At 43.3% G+C, this 12,786-nt stretch overlaps 1 protein-coding gene across 10 annotated transcripts in view; it reads right to left on the bottom strand.

Annotated features, from left to right (window-relative positions):
• Positions 1-473: 473 nt before the first annotated feature.
• Positions 474-12,786, bottom strand: part of Siral2 (SIR2 antiphage like 2) — a 32,978-nt gene continuing 20,665 nt past the window's right edge. For 6 of the 10 annotated variants that reach the window (XM_087556594.1, NM_001437894.1, NM_001173336.2 and 3 more), the window contains 5 exon segments: positions 11,946-12,074; positions 9,300-9,585; positions 7,716-7,748; positions 4,631-4,714; positions 474-1,766 (listed from right to left, as the gene is read on the bottom strand). In XM_087556594.1, the coding sequence (XP_087412720.1) occupies positions 1,747-1,766; positions 4,631-4,714; positions 7,716-7,748; positions 9,300-9,585; positions 11,946-12,074 (552 nt within the window). In that variant the 3' untranslated portion in view covers positions 474-1,746. 10 annotated transcript variants of the gene reach the window in all.

Raw genomic sequence — 12,786 nt, 5'->3', positions numbered from 1 at the left:
TCATCATCATCATCATCATCATCATCATCATCGTCTCCTCTTTCTGTTGAGGGGGGGGTCTGTGCAGATGTGTGTACAGGTGGCCACAGAATCCAGAAGAGGGCACTGTATTCCCTGGGTGGTTGTAAGCCACCTGATGTGGTGCTGGAAATGGAACTTGGGTCTTCTACAAAAGTAGTATGTGCTTTTTTTTTTTTTTTTTTTTCCCCCAGAGCTGGGGACCGAACCCAGGGCCTTGCGCATGCTAGGCAAGCGCTCTACCACTGAGCTAAATCCCCAACCCCGTAGTATGTGCTTTTAACTGCTAAGCCATCTCTCCAGCCCTCAAAAAACAATTTTCAAAAGTTCTTTTTTTTTTTAATTAAACACATTCAAAAGAAGTCATTTGCTTGTTTCATAGTTCAGTGGCGATTCAAGCTAAACATATACATACCGCATCTTATTATAATTAAAGAAAAAATGAGCACACAGGGTTGACTTTAAAATTTTATTCATAACCAGTGACATAAAAGATTTATTTTCCACACTTAGAAAGCACAGGGTTAGGGAGTTGTCTTCAGCCTGTCTCTGGCTTCTACTTTATTCCTTGTAGCAACCTGTTTCCTGTTCTTAATTATCAATGTCCCTTGAGAGCTACAGTGCCATCCATGCAATGTCACAGGCAAAGCTTGGCATCATTTATCAAAGATGGATAGCCTCAAATGAACCATGCAGGACCTGTTTCTAAGAAGTCTTCCTTTCAGGACTACTCTGTACAACATATGAGCCATTGCCATAGTCACTATCAAAGGAGCTGTGGGCATATGCAGTACTCTGAGCATGGGTGTTTCCCCAGAAGTTAACCTTGAATGTAGTTAAAATTTGGCAAGCCCTTTCAAACTAGTGCCTACCATACTCCATGTAAATTTTAATATGAACCATGGGAAGAGAGGAGAACAGAAAGGATGGGCCTTATCCTGGAGAAATAAGACTTGGAAAGCTTAGAGCTTCTAAAAGTTTAAAGCTTGGTCTTGTGCTTCACTTTCCCTTTCTAACTTGGAAGTTACACAGTGGATCTAGACAGCACTAAAGACTTTGGGAAAGGTCTTCAGTCTCTCTGGACTTAACACTCACTAACAGACAGTCTACCATTTCTTTGGAACAGAAATTACTGAAATGTTACAATTCCAAAGAAACCAATTTGATCTAGTCATCCCTTTAAAAACAACAATTTTTACTAGCGGCTTCAGTCCCTTTACAGTCCTCTTGTTCTTTACTGTTTAACACTGTAACCAACATATCTTTTAAAAACCTTCTACAGTAAAAGATATTTCCACATAAAGATGTAAAATATAAATGTTTATGTCTTATTTTCTCTTTGGCAACTACAGTTGCTTGAATAGTCCTCATTCTCCTCTATTTATTAGGAAAAATAACACCCTAACATAGGAAAACATGTCAAATGGGAAAAGGGAACAATGTCAGGTACATCCCACCTCCCACCCCTCAATTTGGTCCCTGAGGTAGCTGTCCATTAGTCCGTATAAGTATACCTGAAGTGTGTCCATGTCACCTCCTGAGCAGCTAAACACATAGTAGAGCTCTGTCATTCAACCACAAAGGCCACACACCCACATGGCTCTTTTGGGGGTATGTGACAGTTCACTATTAAGAGATCCATATGGAGTCCTCTGTACATTCCTCATCGCTCGGGCATGGCACTGTGGTTACAGAAGGCTGGTTTTCAAGTTTCAAGTTTTAAAAACTTCAAGACCCTCCAGCATCATCTGTTAAGGCAAAGAAATACCAAAGTGTTTTAGTGCAGCTAAAAAAATTATATCAGAATTTCTGTTTCAGCAACTACCTCACATGCTGAAAATTTCAAAAACCTTCCATCGTAATGGTAAGAGTAGCCACTGCCTAGAAATGGCATTGCAGAGCTATAAATACTACCACGGACCAGGTACAGTAGAGGTTGTAAAGACTTATGGATGGAGATCTTTACCAGCTGCAACTCAAAAGCGAAGGCATGTTCTAAGTATGGATAAGAAATGAAGGCTCAGGGGGCTGGGGATTTAGCTCAGTGGTAGAGCGCTTACCTAGGAAGCGCAAGGCCCTGGGTTCAGTCCCCAGCTCCGAAAAAAACAACCAAAAAAAAAAAAAAAAAGAAATGAAGGCTCAGAATATACACACAATTTGACTACTACACATGGAGAAACACCATTCTTCTGGGGATCTTAAGGCTCCAGTATGGATGGCAGGACTAAGAATGTGGCTTTTGGCCTTTCTCATCTACATGCAAAACAGGTCAAGGCTTTCTGCACATCAGAGACCAAAGAAATCCTCAAGCAAACATGACTGCCTAGGGAGAGGCAAGGCTGATAGCAGTTGCTAATACTCAGGGGGAAAGCTCTTTCTGGGTATCAAAGAGGATCCCTGGCCCACTGCTCTATGACATTGTCTACCAGGCAGTAGCTCCAGCACCTGAACCAGCAGCATTCAGAGATCACGGAAATATAAAGCCTAGTATACAGGTGATAGCAGGAAAAGGAAAAGAAAAGAGAAGAAACCTTCACAATTGTCTACTGAAAACAATCACTTCATACATCAGCAAACAGTGGAGGAAGGTTAGATGTGAGGAAAACCAGAAACATGGAGTTAACAAGAAAAAAAGGACCTGCCCAGAGGTAGCAGTTGAAGACCATCTGTAAGTCCGTGCCAACTAAAACCACAATCGAAATGAAAAGATATCAAAGAATTTTGTTTATATGCAACCAAAATTGAATTTTCCCTATGTAGGAAGAAGCATGCCAACTGCAGCAGCTGTTCCCAGCCATTGTCCCAGAAGGACCTCGACTCACTCCCTTGATACACTTCTGAACTAACTAAGCCTCTACAGCCTCCTGTCTCTTACCACCCATTCCAACTGAGTAATTCACACTAAGATAACATGTAAAAATCACCTATTTGTTTCATTTGTAATGACAGATGACATCACTGCTCTCAGAGCATATAGTACTATATGATCTCAGAACATATAGTACATATATCTTTTATCCAAATATACTAGTATCCCTTATCAAATCTATCCAATGCTTCAGGAACGAAATGGTAACAGATAATCAGACTCCAAAGATTTAAAAAGACTTAGCACTATATGATTGATAGTAGCAAGGTTAAATAAGAGAAGAACTCTTGGAAACTTGAGTTCACACTTAAAATAAGGATTTTAAGCTGGACATGGTGGCGCACACTTTTAGTTCTGGTACTCAGGAGGCTGAGGAAGGCAGATCTCTTGAGGCTGAGGTCAGTCTGGTCTACATGTTGAGTTCCAGGACAGCCAGAGACCCCATCTTAAATAAAAGTTTAGATGCTCAAGATGTATGTAGCCCATTGTACTTAGCATGTACAAGCCCCTGGCTCTTATCCCCAGCTCCAGGCACTCAACACCTTAACCTAAGCAATAATATATAATTTTGAGAATCTCTCAAAGTGTTTTAGTGAAGATTAAAAATGAAAATTAAGAAGCACTAAAGGAGCCAGGCCAGAGGTAGCACATTATTTAATCCCAGCACTTGAGACACAGGCAGGTGGAACTCTGTGAGTTCAGGTCCAGCCTGGTCTATGTAGCTAGTTCTAGGACAGCCAGAGATACACAAAGAAACTCTGTCTTAAAAACAAAAACAAGCACTAAAGCAGACAAAAGATAGTGGAACTAATCCAAGAGAATCCAACTAATATGGCTCCCAACATGAGAAGACAAAGACACAAGAAAAAAAATAATTATATTGAGACAATATTTATGAGACAATCAGAACTGGAAGGATGGAGTGTTAACTGATACTGAGCATCCATCTCACAACCAGGAAGTCCCAGCCTTGGCCCACTAACATTGTATACAAGCCAAAAGGAAAGAATACAGATGCCTTTAATAAAGTAAATGCTTTTATTTTCTACTTTTTAGAATCCACAAAGAGTAGAGGACTTGCTTCCTTTTTATCCTGTATCTAGATGCTTGACACTGGGAATGTTAAAAGCTTGGAGCTGGGGGAATGAAATAGAGAAGGGAGAAGAAGGGAAAAGCCCTTCAAAACCCAATCAACAGATTCAAATCCTACTTCCTAGTACTAAGTAACTAGAAATGCATCCTACCACAGCAGGGGCAAGGGGAAGAGGAGAAGGGAGGAGGGACACAAGTAGTTATCCAGATGACCTCTCCTAGTTTCAATTGGAAGAGTCTACTGAAATGAACGGTTGAAAGTTTACAAGTGTATTACATCCCAGTAGGAGAGAGAACACAAATCAACAATCTCAAGTTGTTTCCTTAGAGATTAATGTGGGCACTCTGATTGGTGGAGGGATACTTCCCAAAATGTTTTGTTTGCCAATTTGGTATGACCAAATGGGTGTCTTCCTCATGAAAACTCACTGAATTGATATCATATAACTTGCTTGTTTTCTTTCAATTACATTTTAAGAGAAATTTTGGGAAAAATAGTAGTGTGAAAGGTCAGGTTCTACTCAAAAGGTTTGTGTGATTTTGATAGATGTATGTACTGATCCTTCCCATAGACCAGAGTGTTAAAGCAAAGCACTCAGTACAGATACCTACAGACCCAAGAAAGTTCCCATGAGAACAAACAATACCTACCAGTATCTGACTGTCTAACTTTTTTTGTAACTTCAATTCCATTCTCTTCCAGCTTCCTCTTTGCACAGTCCTGACATGCATTACCTTAAAGGGAAAAAAAAGTTATTACAAAATTAAAAAATTTGTAAATATAAATTTTAAAAACTTTACATTAAAATAGCCCAGGAGAAAAAAAAAAGGCATCAAAAAAGGGTGAACAGACGGGATATTCTGGGAATTTATTTACTCTCCTTGTGTATCCTTCAAATTGTCCATAATAAGTGAAGATATAGTTTGCCTACTTTGTATGTATGTTACTTAAAACCTTACGAGTTAAAGGCCCTAATACAGAACCCAAAGCTAAGCTGTTGGGGGTAGTGATTAGATCTTGGGGGCTCTGACCTAATCCAAGCTATTCCTGGAAAGTAAAGCCTGGTTGGAAGAAGTCAGTCACTCAGGACTACTCAGTGTCCTTGAATAGACCTTCATCTTTACACCCACTCTCCTCCTCTCACTCTTGTTATGCTGATGTGAGCAGCACATCTCTGTCTTGTCACAGGTCCAGAAACAGTGGAGCCAGGTGACCACCGACTCAAGCCTCAGAGCCAAGTATCTATTTTAAGTTGCTTTTTCTCTAGTAATTTGTCACAGAAAGGTCAGTAGAGAACTGGTGCAAAAATGACTATGTGAGTATGTGCTCCAAAAACTAGTGTGAACTAGTGTGCAGGAGTAATTTATAGCAGTTTAGAGAAGCATGTTAGGACAAGCTTAGAAATGCTGAGTGATCAGAAGCCCAGGATGCTGATGGGAAGGCAAAGAATAGGACTGCTCACTAGATTAGGTGAAAGTGAAGGCTCCAGGGGTCAGACTAGAGGCCATTCATTTTACATTCTAGAATATTTAGTTAATTAAAAGCCTACACTTTGTCTATGTCCTGACACTTTTTAAATGTTTTTTTATGTGCATTGGTATTTTGCCCAAATATATGTCTAGGTAAGGGTATCAGATCTCGAAGTTACAGTTGTGAGCTGCCATTTGGGTGCTGAGAATTGAACCCGGGTCCTCTGGAAGAACTTTCAGTGCTCTCTCATAACCACTGAGCCATCTCTGTAGCACCACCCTGACTTGTATGAGGCTAAATTTTAAAATGACAGACTAATCTGGTGATGAAAACTGCAAGGCTGCATAGTAGTCATGCTGAGGCATGGGTATTACTAGCTGCTTTTAGCCAGCTTCACAGTGAGAGTTAAAGCAAAAACCAGAAAAGAACTGGAGAACTTTGCAGTTTGGCCGGAAAAGTAGGATACTTGAGGTTAGGATTAAGGAAGGTGTGGCTGCCAATTAGGATTAGCACCATGAAAAGCAAGCCCCATACTTCAAGAAGCCTTGAAGACCTCAGAAATTAGCTAGGGCTTTCAGCCACAGGCTCAAGGGGGTAAAATCACAACTTGAGCTTTGTTTCATGAGTTCTAGGGCTGTTTGCTTAGGGATGGCTAGGTAAGCTTCACCCACCCACGCAGTCATGCCAGCTGGATGCAGGCACTGCTCCTGCTCTCAACAGTGCTTCTGCTCTGGTTTTGCAGACACATGAGTTGCAGAGTCTTGGAGGCTTCTACCCAAATCTCATAAGGAATCCAGAGGGGCCAAACAATATGAAAGGGTTAGGGTCCCTTAGAACTGACAGCAGAAGCATGAAGCTCAGCAAAGGCAGAGCTATGATGCAAGCTCCAATTGGCACAGGAATATGAAATATCTAGGAAGCCTGCCGGCAACAAGCAGACCCAGCCCAGGAGAGGCCATATGAACTGTAGCTGACAAGGCCATGGGATAGATCTACCTAAACCATTTGGGTCAGCTTGTACCTTGTGCCAGGAAGTGCAGCATACTTCTAGCAAGGCCACACTTCCCAAGCCTCCCAAAACACCACCACCAGCAGCTGGAGATCGAATGTTCAAATGCCTAGGATTTAGGGGAGATCTCTTATTCAAACAACCAATTCCAACAACCAAACATTCTCACTATACAGCACAGCATGTAACTCACACTGAGTCTGTACTGAATGGGCTGTAAGAAAGATTTGATTGGAGAACGGGGGGGGCGGGGCACTGGGAGCATGTATTTGAAAGGCATGTCTTGTCCCTGGCCTCTTCTCTGTACTCTGCTCTGTCTTATTATGCATAGGAAGAGAGCCATGTGACCACCTGCTGAAACCTAGTGGCAAAGTCCTTTCGTTTTCTAAAGTATTTTGTCACTGTGATGGAAAGCCTCCTCAGGCTGACCCACTATCATAGAATCTACTTCCAGGAGCCAGCTTCTGAACCTGACTTTATTGGGCACTGGCCAGGGTTTCCCTGCAGAGCACTGCATGTTTTATCAACTGAGTTACTGCTGCTTTCAAAGATTCTGGGGATCATATCTAAACTACAGCAAAAATATCCTTTTATGCAGACACGGAAAGCAGAATATAGTTCTTCCCACTCCTGGACTGAGTCAAGACTCCCACCACTGACTCAGACTGGCACTAGCTGTCCCTACACTGCCACACTCTGTCTGTCTGGACACACTGGCCCAACAGGCAGCAATGTCAGGGCTGACTAGAGCTCCTGCTCACTGACTGGAACCCCTTTTAGCCTGACTGACTCAGGCAGTAGAGACACCTGGTTAATTTGCCCTCTGGAAGATGCTGGTAGCTGTTGAGACATCAATTTTACAAACTCAGCAAGAGTGTTCACACTTTAAAAAAGTATTAAAAGAAAAAATTATATAGAAGTTCACACACTGCTAACGAACAGGTTACCCTAGATTACTGGATCCTTTACTGATAGCATAATACAAATAGAACATTTCTCTTATTTCCTGTGACTCTTGGTTCTAGGGCAGAATTTATTCTCTGCTGTCAGCAGACAGTCCTTGACTAGGCTGTGCTTCCCAGTGGAGGGGATGGACTTTTGTGCCTTTACCGTAGTGGGGACCATCTAAAGGTAGAGGTATCTGTCCTTTCTGTCCTATTTAATAAGGCAAATTATTGAATGTAAGGTACATTTTCATGGTGATGAATAGAACATGCAAGCAAAAATCAGGTGAGAAAAGTCAAGATCTGCTTTACCCAGTAAGGTGGTACTGTCTACTCGCTCAGCATCTGAGAAAAAAAAGAAACAGTCAGTGGAGTCACAGCTTGGAGTATTCATCCTCCCCAGGCCTAGAATGATTGGCAAAGACTACCCTGAGGCCATCCACTGATTTGGCCAGGCTTCTATGGATTGGATACCATGGATCCCTGCCTGTCTCTCTCCCTTCTTCACCTGGCAGGATAGATGCCAGAACTCACTGAGTGGCATGGGAAGCTGCTGGGACTATAGACACAGTGAGGCACACATCACAACAGCTAATGCCACTTTCAGCCAGTAGGCATCCTTGCCCATCAAGAGAGAAAAGAAACTCAGATGTCCTTCAAGACAGGCACAGATGAAAGCCTCAATGACTTTTTACTCTTCTGGTAGCTGCCCGGTCCCGGAAAAGGAGCATCAGTGGTTCAATTGCTTCCTCTAGGTACCCACACTCAATGGCTGGATGCTGGGCTCCCAGGGAGTCATGATTATGGACAAGAAAGAGCTGGGAGATCTCAGAAGAGGGAGGTCTTGGAAGATCCATGCCCACATCTGGTACCAAGACATCTTTGTACATGTTAGTCCAGGATCAAATCCTAACTTCAAAGTTCTGGCACACACAGGGCAAATGTTCACCCCTCTCGGCTGATATCTCTAAAATCACCTAAATAACACAAGCACCGAATTAAAAACTAAGGGCAGTGGAACTTGGTATGCAGGCTACTATTCCCAGCACATGGGAGGCAGAGGCAAACAGGTCTTTATGAGTTCCAGGCCAGCATGATCTACATAGTGAGTTCTAGGACAGTCAGAGATCCATAGTGAGACTCTTGCCTCAAAGAAGATAATAAAGTGTTATTGTTCATGGCATGGCTCTATGACATGAATTCTCTGTTCCCACTCCCAGTAAGAAACTGACTACTATCTTGTTACACAGCTACTCATGATTTAAATCATCTACTAATTATTAGCAGCTAAAGTATGGGAAACTCATGGTTGCTCTACTGTGTCTGTCTCTCACTGGTGCTAACCTCATTCCACCCCTGGTGAGCATCTAGGTTCCCTGTCACCACAAAAAGCCAGTCAATACAGAACTTTCCACGCTTGCTATCACTCATGTTTTATGACACTGAAGTCAAAGCCATTAATTCCCTTGTGTAAAAGTGACTCATCAGCATTTCTCACTATCTGGTCTTTCCTGGCAAAGCTGTGACACCCTCCCCCTCCCAAGAAAGGCCAAAGAGCAGAAATGAGATGCTTCACACCCCAGAGAGATGTGCAGTGAGAGGGAAAAAATGGAAGCCTCATAAACTTTCCAACACACTATCACAGTCAGTAACACTGATCTGATGGCTTTTCTTGGCTACAGTAACCTGTAATTCGGATCACTGTGTCCCACGTTTGAAGCAAGTTCTCAAGTTCTACTTACAGATTGTTACCTATACCAATCACTCCATTTTCTACTTTTAAACTCAGAAGGATTAAAAATTAACTAGATTGGTAAATCTTATAGAATACAAGGTGGAACAGCTAAAGGAAGAACCCATGATTTCTGCTTGGAAAGTAATGACAGAACTCCGCACCTGGACTTCGCTGTTTGCAGATCTGAGTGGCGAGGTCTTGCACATATCCTGGGAAAAGTTCAAAACAGTCCCCATAGGACACTACTTTAATTCCATGCAAAAGCATATCTGCCTGATGCTTAAAGAAATGGTCTTCATTTTCCTTGAGCACTACCATGTAGTGCTCTAAGTCCACCTTATTTGGCACAGAGTACAAGAAGAGCGCTTGGAATATCTGGTCACGCAGTGTCTCTCCGCAGCCCACAAACAGGAATGATTTGGTACGGTAGAGATTTTGCAGGACTTCCTGGAGAAAGCCAATAAACAGAGGACACTCCAGTGAAAATCATCAGCAGGATCTCACAATTAACATAAAGGCCCCTGTGTTCATTTATATCTTATCTTGTACCCACCAGGCTTCCCAAGAGCCATACTGAGGAGTACTAGGAAGACTAGGAGCTCTTGACATACTCAGATCAACCCCATGCAGTGATCTGTGTGCAACCCTTGGTGAAGCTAGGCTGAGATCCATCTCTCAACTAGGAAAAGAAAGAGAACCAGGAGAGGCAATGTACTGGCCAACCTGGGCAGCATGAATGCACCTCACAGTGAAGTCAGCTTATGGTAGACCTATGGCTCGCCAAGTCAACTCCTAGATTTATATACAATCTTAAGCCATAAAAGAACGGGGTTGGGGATTTAGTTCAGTGGTAGAACGCTTGCCTAGGAAGCGCAAGGCCCTGGGTTCGGGCCCCAGCTCCGGAAGAAAAAAAAAAGACATAAAAGAACATTAAAATGTTCTCAGTTCCCCTTGGTGTGGTGGCACATATCTTTGATCCTGACACTAAGGGAGGCAGAAGCAGTTGGATCTCTGTGTAAGTTCCAGACCAGCCTGGTCTACACAGCAAGCACCAGGCCAGCTGGGACTACATAGTGAGACCTTGTCTCAAAAAAATTTTTCTTGGTTCAAAATTGTGTACAAACAATACCTTGAAAACTAATGAGTGGACAGATGAGCCAAATCCCAACAAGGAAGATGGGGTAGATAGATTTTGGGGAGTGAAGGCAAGAGAGCTGCCAAGGGGAGGAGAGGCAGTAACCTCAGAGCAGCCTATGAGGGTCACTCAAAGGAGCAGTAGTCAGTGACTCGGACACGAAGGCCTCATACCAGCAGCTCACCCTCAAAGAGAAGTGGGCCTCAGCAGCATCACCTCCTAATTGCCCAGCATTCATCTGCTGATGCTATCTCTGGTGTCAGAGGCCAGAGAAGAGCTCCAGAGAACATGCACCTGATACTGAGGATTACAATGGAACACACTGACTCAAGTCAGAGTTCTAGAAAGCATGGGACATGCCTATAATCCCAGCACTTGGGAGGTGAAGGCAAGAAGACCAAGAGTTCAAAGATACTTAGCAAGTCTGAAGGCAAACAGACTTGATGAGACACTGTCTCAGAAATGGGGGAAGGAGCATACTAGGACAGAAGAGTCAGCAGCATATTGTACAGGGCTTCTCTACACATTTTATGTGGACATCTGTGAGGCCATCAGCAAAGGCTTTGCAGGCTAGGAAGATGCTCCATGGTTAAGAATGAGCAAGCAAAATTCTTCTAGAAGACCTGTTCAATTCTAGCACTCATGGTAGGTAGCTCAACCACTTGCAACTCCAAGGGATCCAAAGTCTCTGGTCTCTACAGGCAACTGAGTGCACACATCCACCCTCACAAATCTGTTTTCTTTTTGGTTTTTCAAGACAGGGTTTCTCTGTGTAGCCCTGGATGTCCTGGAACTCTTCTATAAACCAAGCTGGCCTCGAACTCTCACATGTGACACAAGTGCCCAACCACAAATCTCTCATTAAAAAATGAATAAGGCCTGGCATTGTGGCAAATACCTTTAATCTCAGCACTCAGAAGGCAGAGGCAGGCAGATTTCTGTAAATTCAAGACCAGCCTGGCCTACATAGGGAGTTCCAAGCCAGAGCTCCATAGTGAGAACCAGGAAAGGCAGAGCTCTGTAGTGAAACCCTATCTCAAAAAAAAAAAAAAAAAAAAAAAAAAAGCCCACTAAAAGAAAAGAGTGAAGAAAGGCTTTCATAAAATGAAATGCTAACTGCTCTTGTCTGCTGTGCTGGCATTGAACTAAGGACATGAGCATGCTCAGCAAGAGCTCGACCAGAGCTCCATTCTTAGCTCTAGTTTTAAAACAAGGTTTGGAAAGCTGAAGAGACTGCTATGTAAGGAAGGCGAGAACTACAGACAGAAGACCTTGGAGTATGCACAGAGAGATGACAAATGGAACAGAGGAACAGACTTTGGACTACAGACCACAGACTACCAGCATCAGGCAAGTCTCTCCTGCCAAGCCCCTGGCCAAGACACTGCAGCGTGCTAGTGCTGGCACCAGGAGAGAGGTTTCTACTTTCTAAGGAAGCACACATGTCCTCCTTGAGCAGGTGTGCCCTGAGCAGCTATTCGAAATGCAGTACCATACCAGGGCCTAGAGACATGGCTACAAACAGGAAAATATGACCCTGTCCCCAGCAGCCATGTGAAAGGGGGATCAACCAGAGGACCAGAATGCCTGGGAAACACAGCCAGATGGCTGGCTGCCACCATCAATTCCCTAGAAGAGGCAAGCAACCAAAGCCTAGTGAAAACAGGCTTACCATTACTTCTGCATCTTGAGTGACATCTTTATAGCCCGATGGATCCAGCACCATCCCACAGGGGTCCGTGTACAAGCCATGAATATGAAGGACTCCATACTTGATATGGCCTCTTGCCCATTGAAGGACCTATCAAAAACCAAACCAAGACAAATATAGCCTGCTGTTACTTCAAACAAGATACAAGAACAAAATTATCTGAAAAAGCAAATGTTCCCACTCATAATTATAACTTTAAAACAGAAACTAGTTGTCCTGCCCAGAATCTCAGCAAGGTCTCTTCTGAATACAGTGTGGAAGTAACTGTTACGCAGCTGGTAGTGACTGTGTAGGGGACAGACCTTCTTAGTTATATGGGGATAGTTCTATGTTGTTGTGGGGTTGTAGATGGATGATTTTGTTTCCATTTTTATGTTTTGTGGTTCTGCAGGTAAAACCCAGGTCTTCCATCACACATACTAGATGAGTGTTCTTTCTACTCTGGGCTACAATTAGTTTTACACCATCAACACTATATATCAAATAGGCCCTTGCATTCATCTCAGTTCAAATTACAGAGCCAAGCAGGTTACAGGCCATACTTCATGTCTCTCAGTGTGGGGCCTCTGCATCTGCAAGCCCTACAGAGACAGGCTCACTAAAGGCAGAAATCAGCAGACAATTAATTCTTTTACCCACACTTGACTAGTCATCTTCAAAGGTGCTGTCATGCTCAGCCACAGCCTGTGCCGCACCCCACCATAGGGCCATGTCACCATGTAGGATACCAAAGCAGCCAGCCAGGCTAGCAGAGCATGCACCACAACTCAGTGGGCAACCGCACAGGTGGTGTCTGACTCCC

This window comes from Rattus norvegicus, chromosome 7, assembly GCF_021556685.1.
Source record: "Rattus norvegicus strain SHRSP/BbbUtx chromosome 7, alternate assembly SHRSP_T2T, whole genome shotgun sequence".
Taxonomy (NCBI): domain Eukaryota; kingdom Metazoa; phylum Chordata; class Mammalia; order Rodentia; family Muridae; genus Rattus; species Rattus norvegicus.
This window is presented reverse-complemented; position numbering and strand designations above follow the sequence as displayed.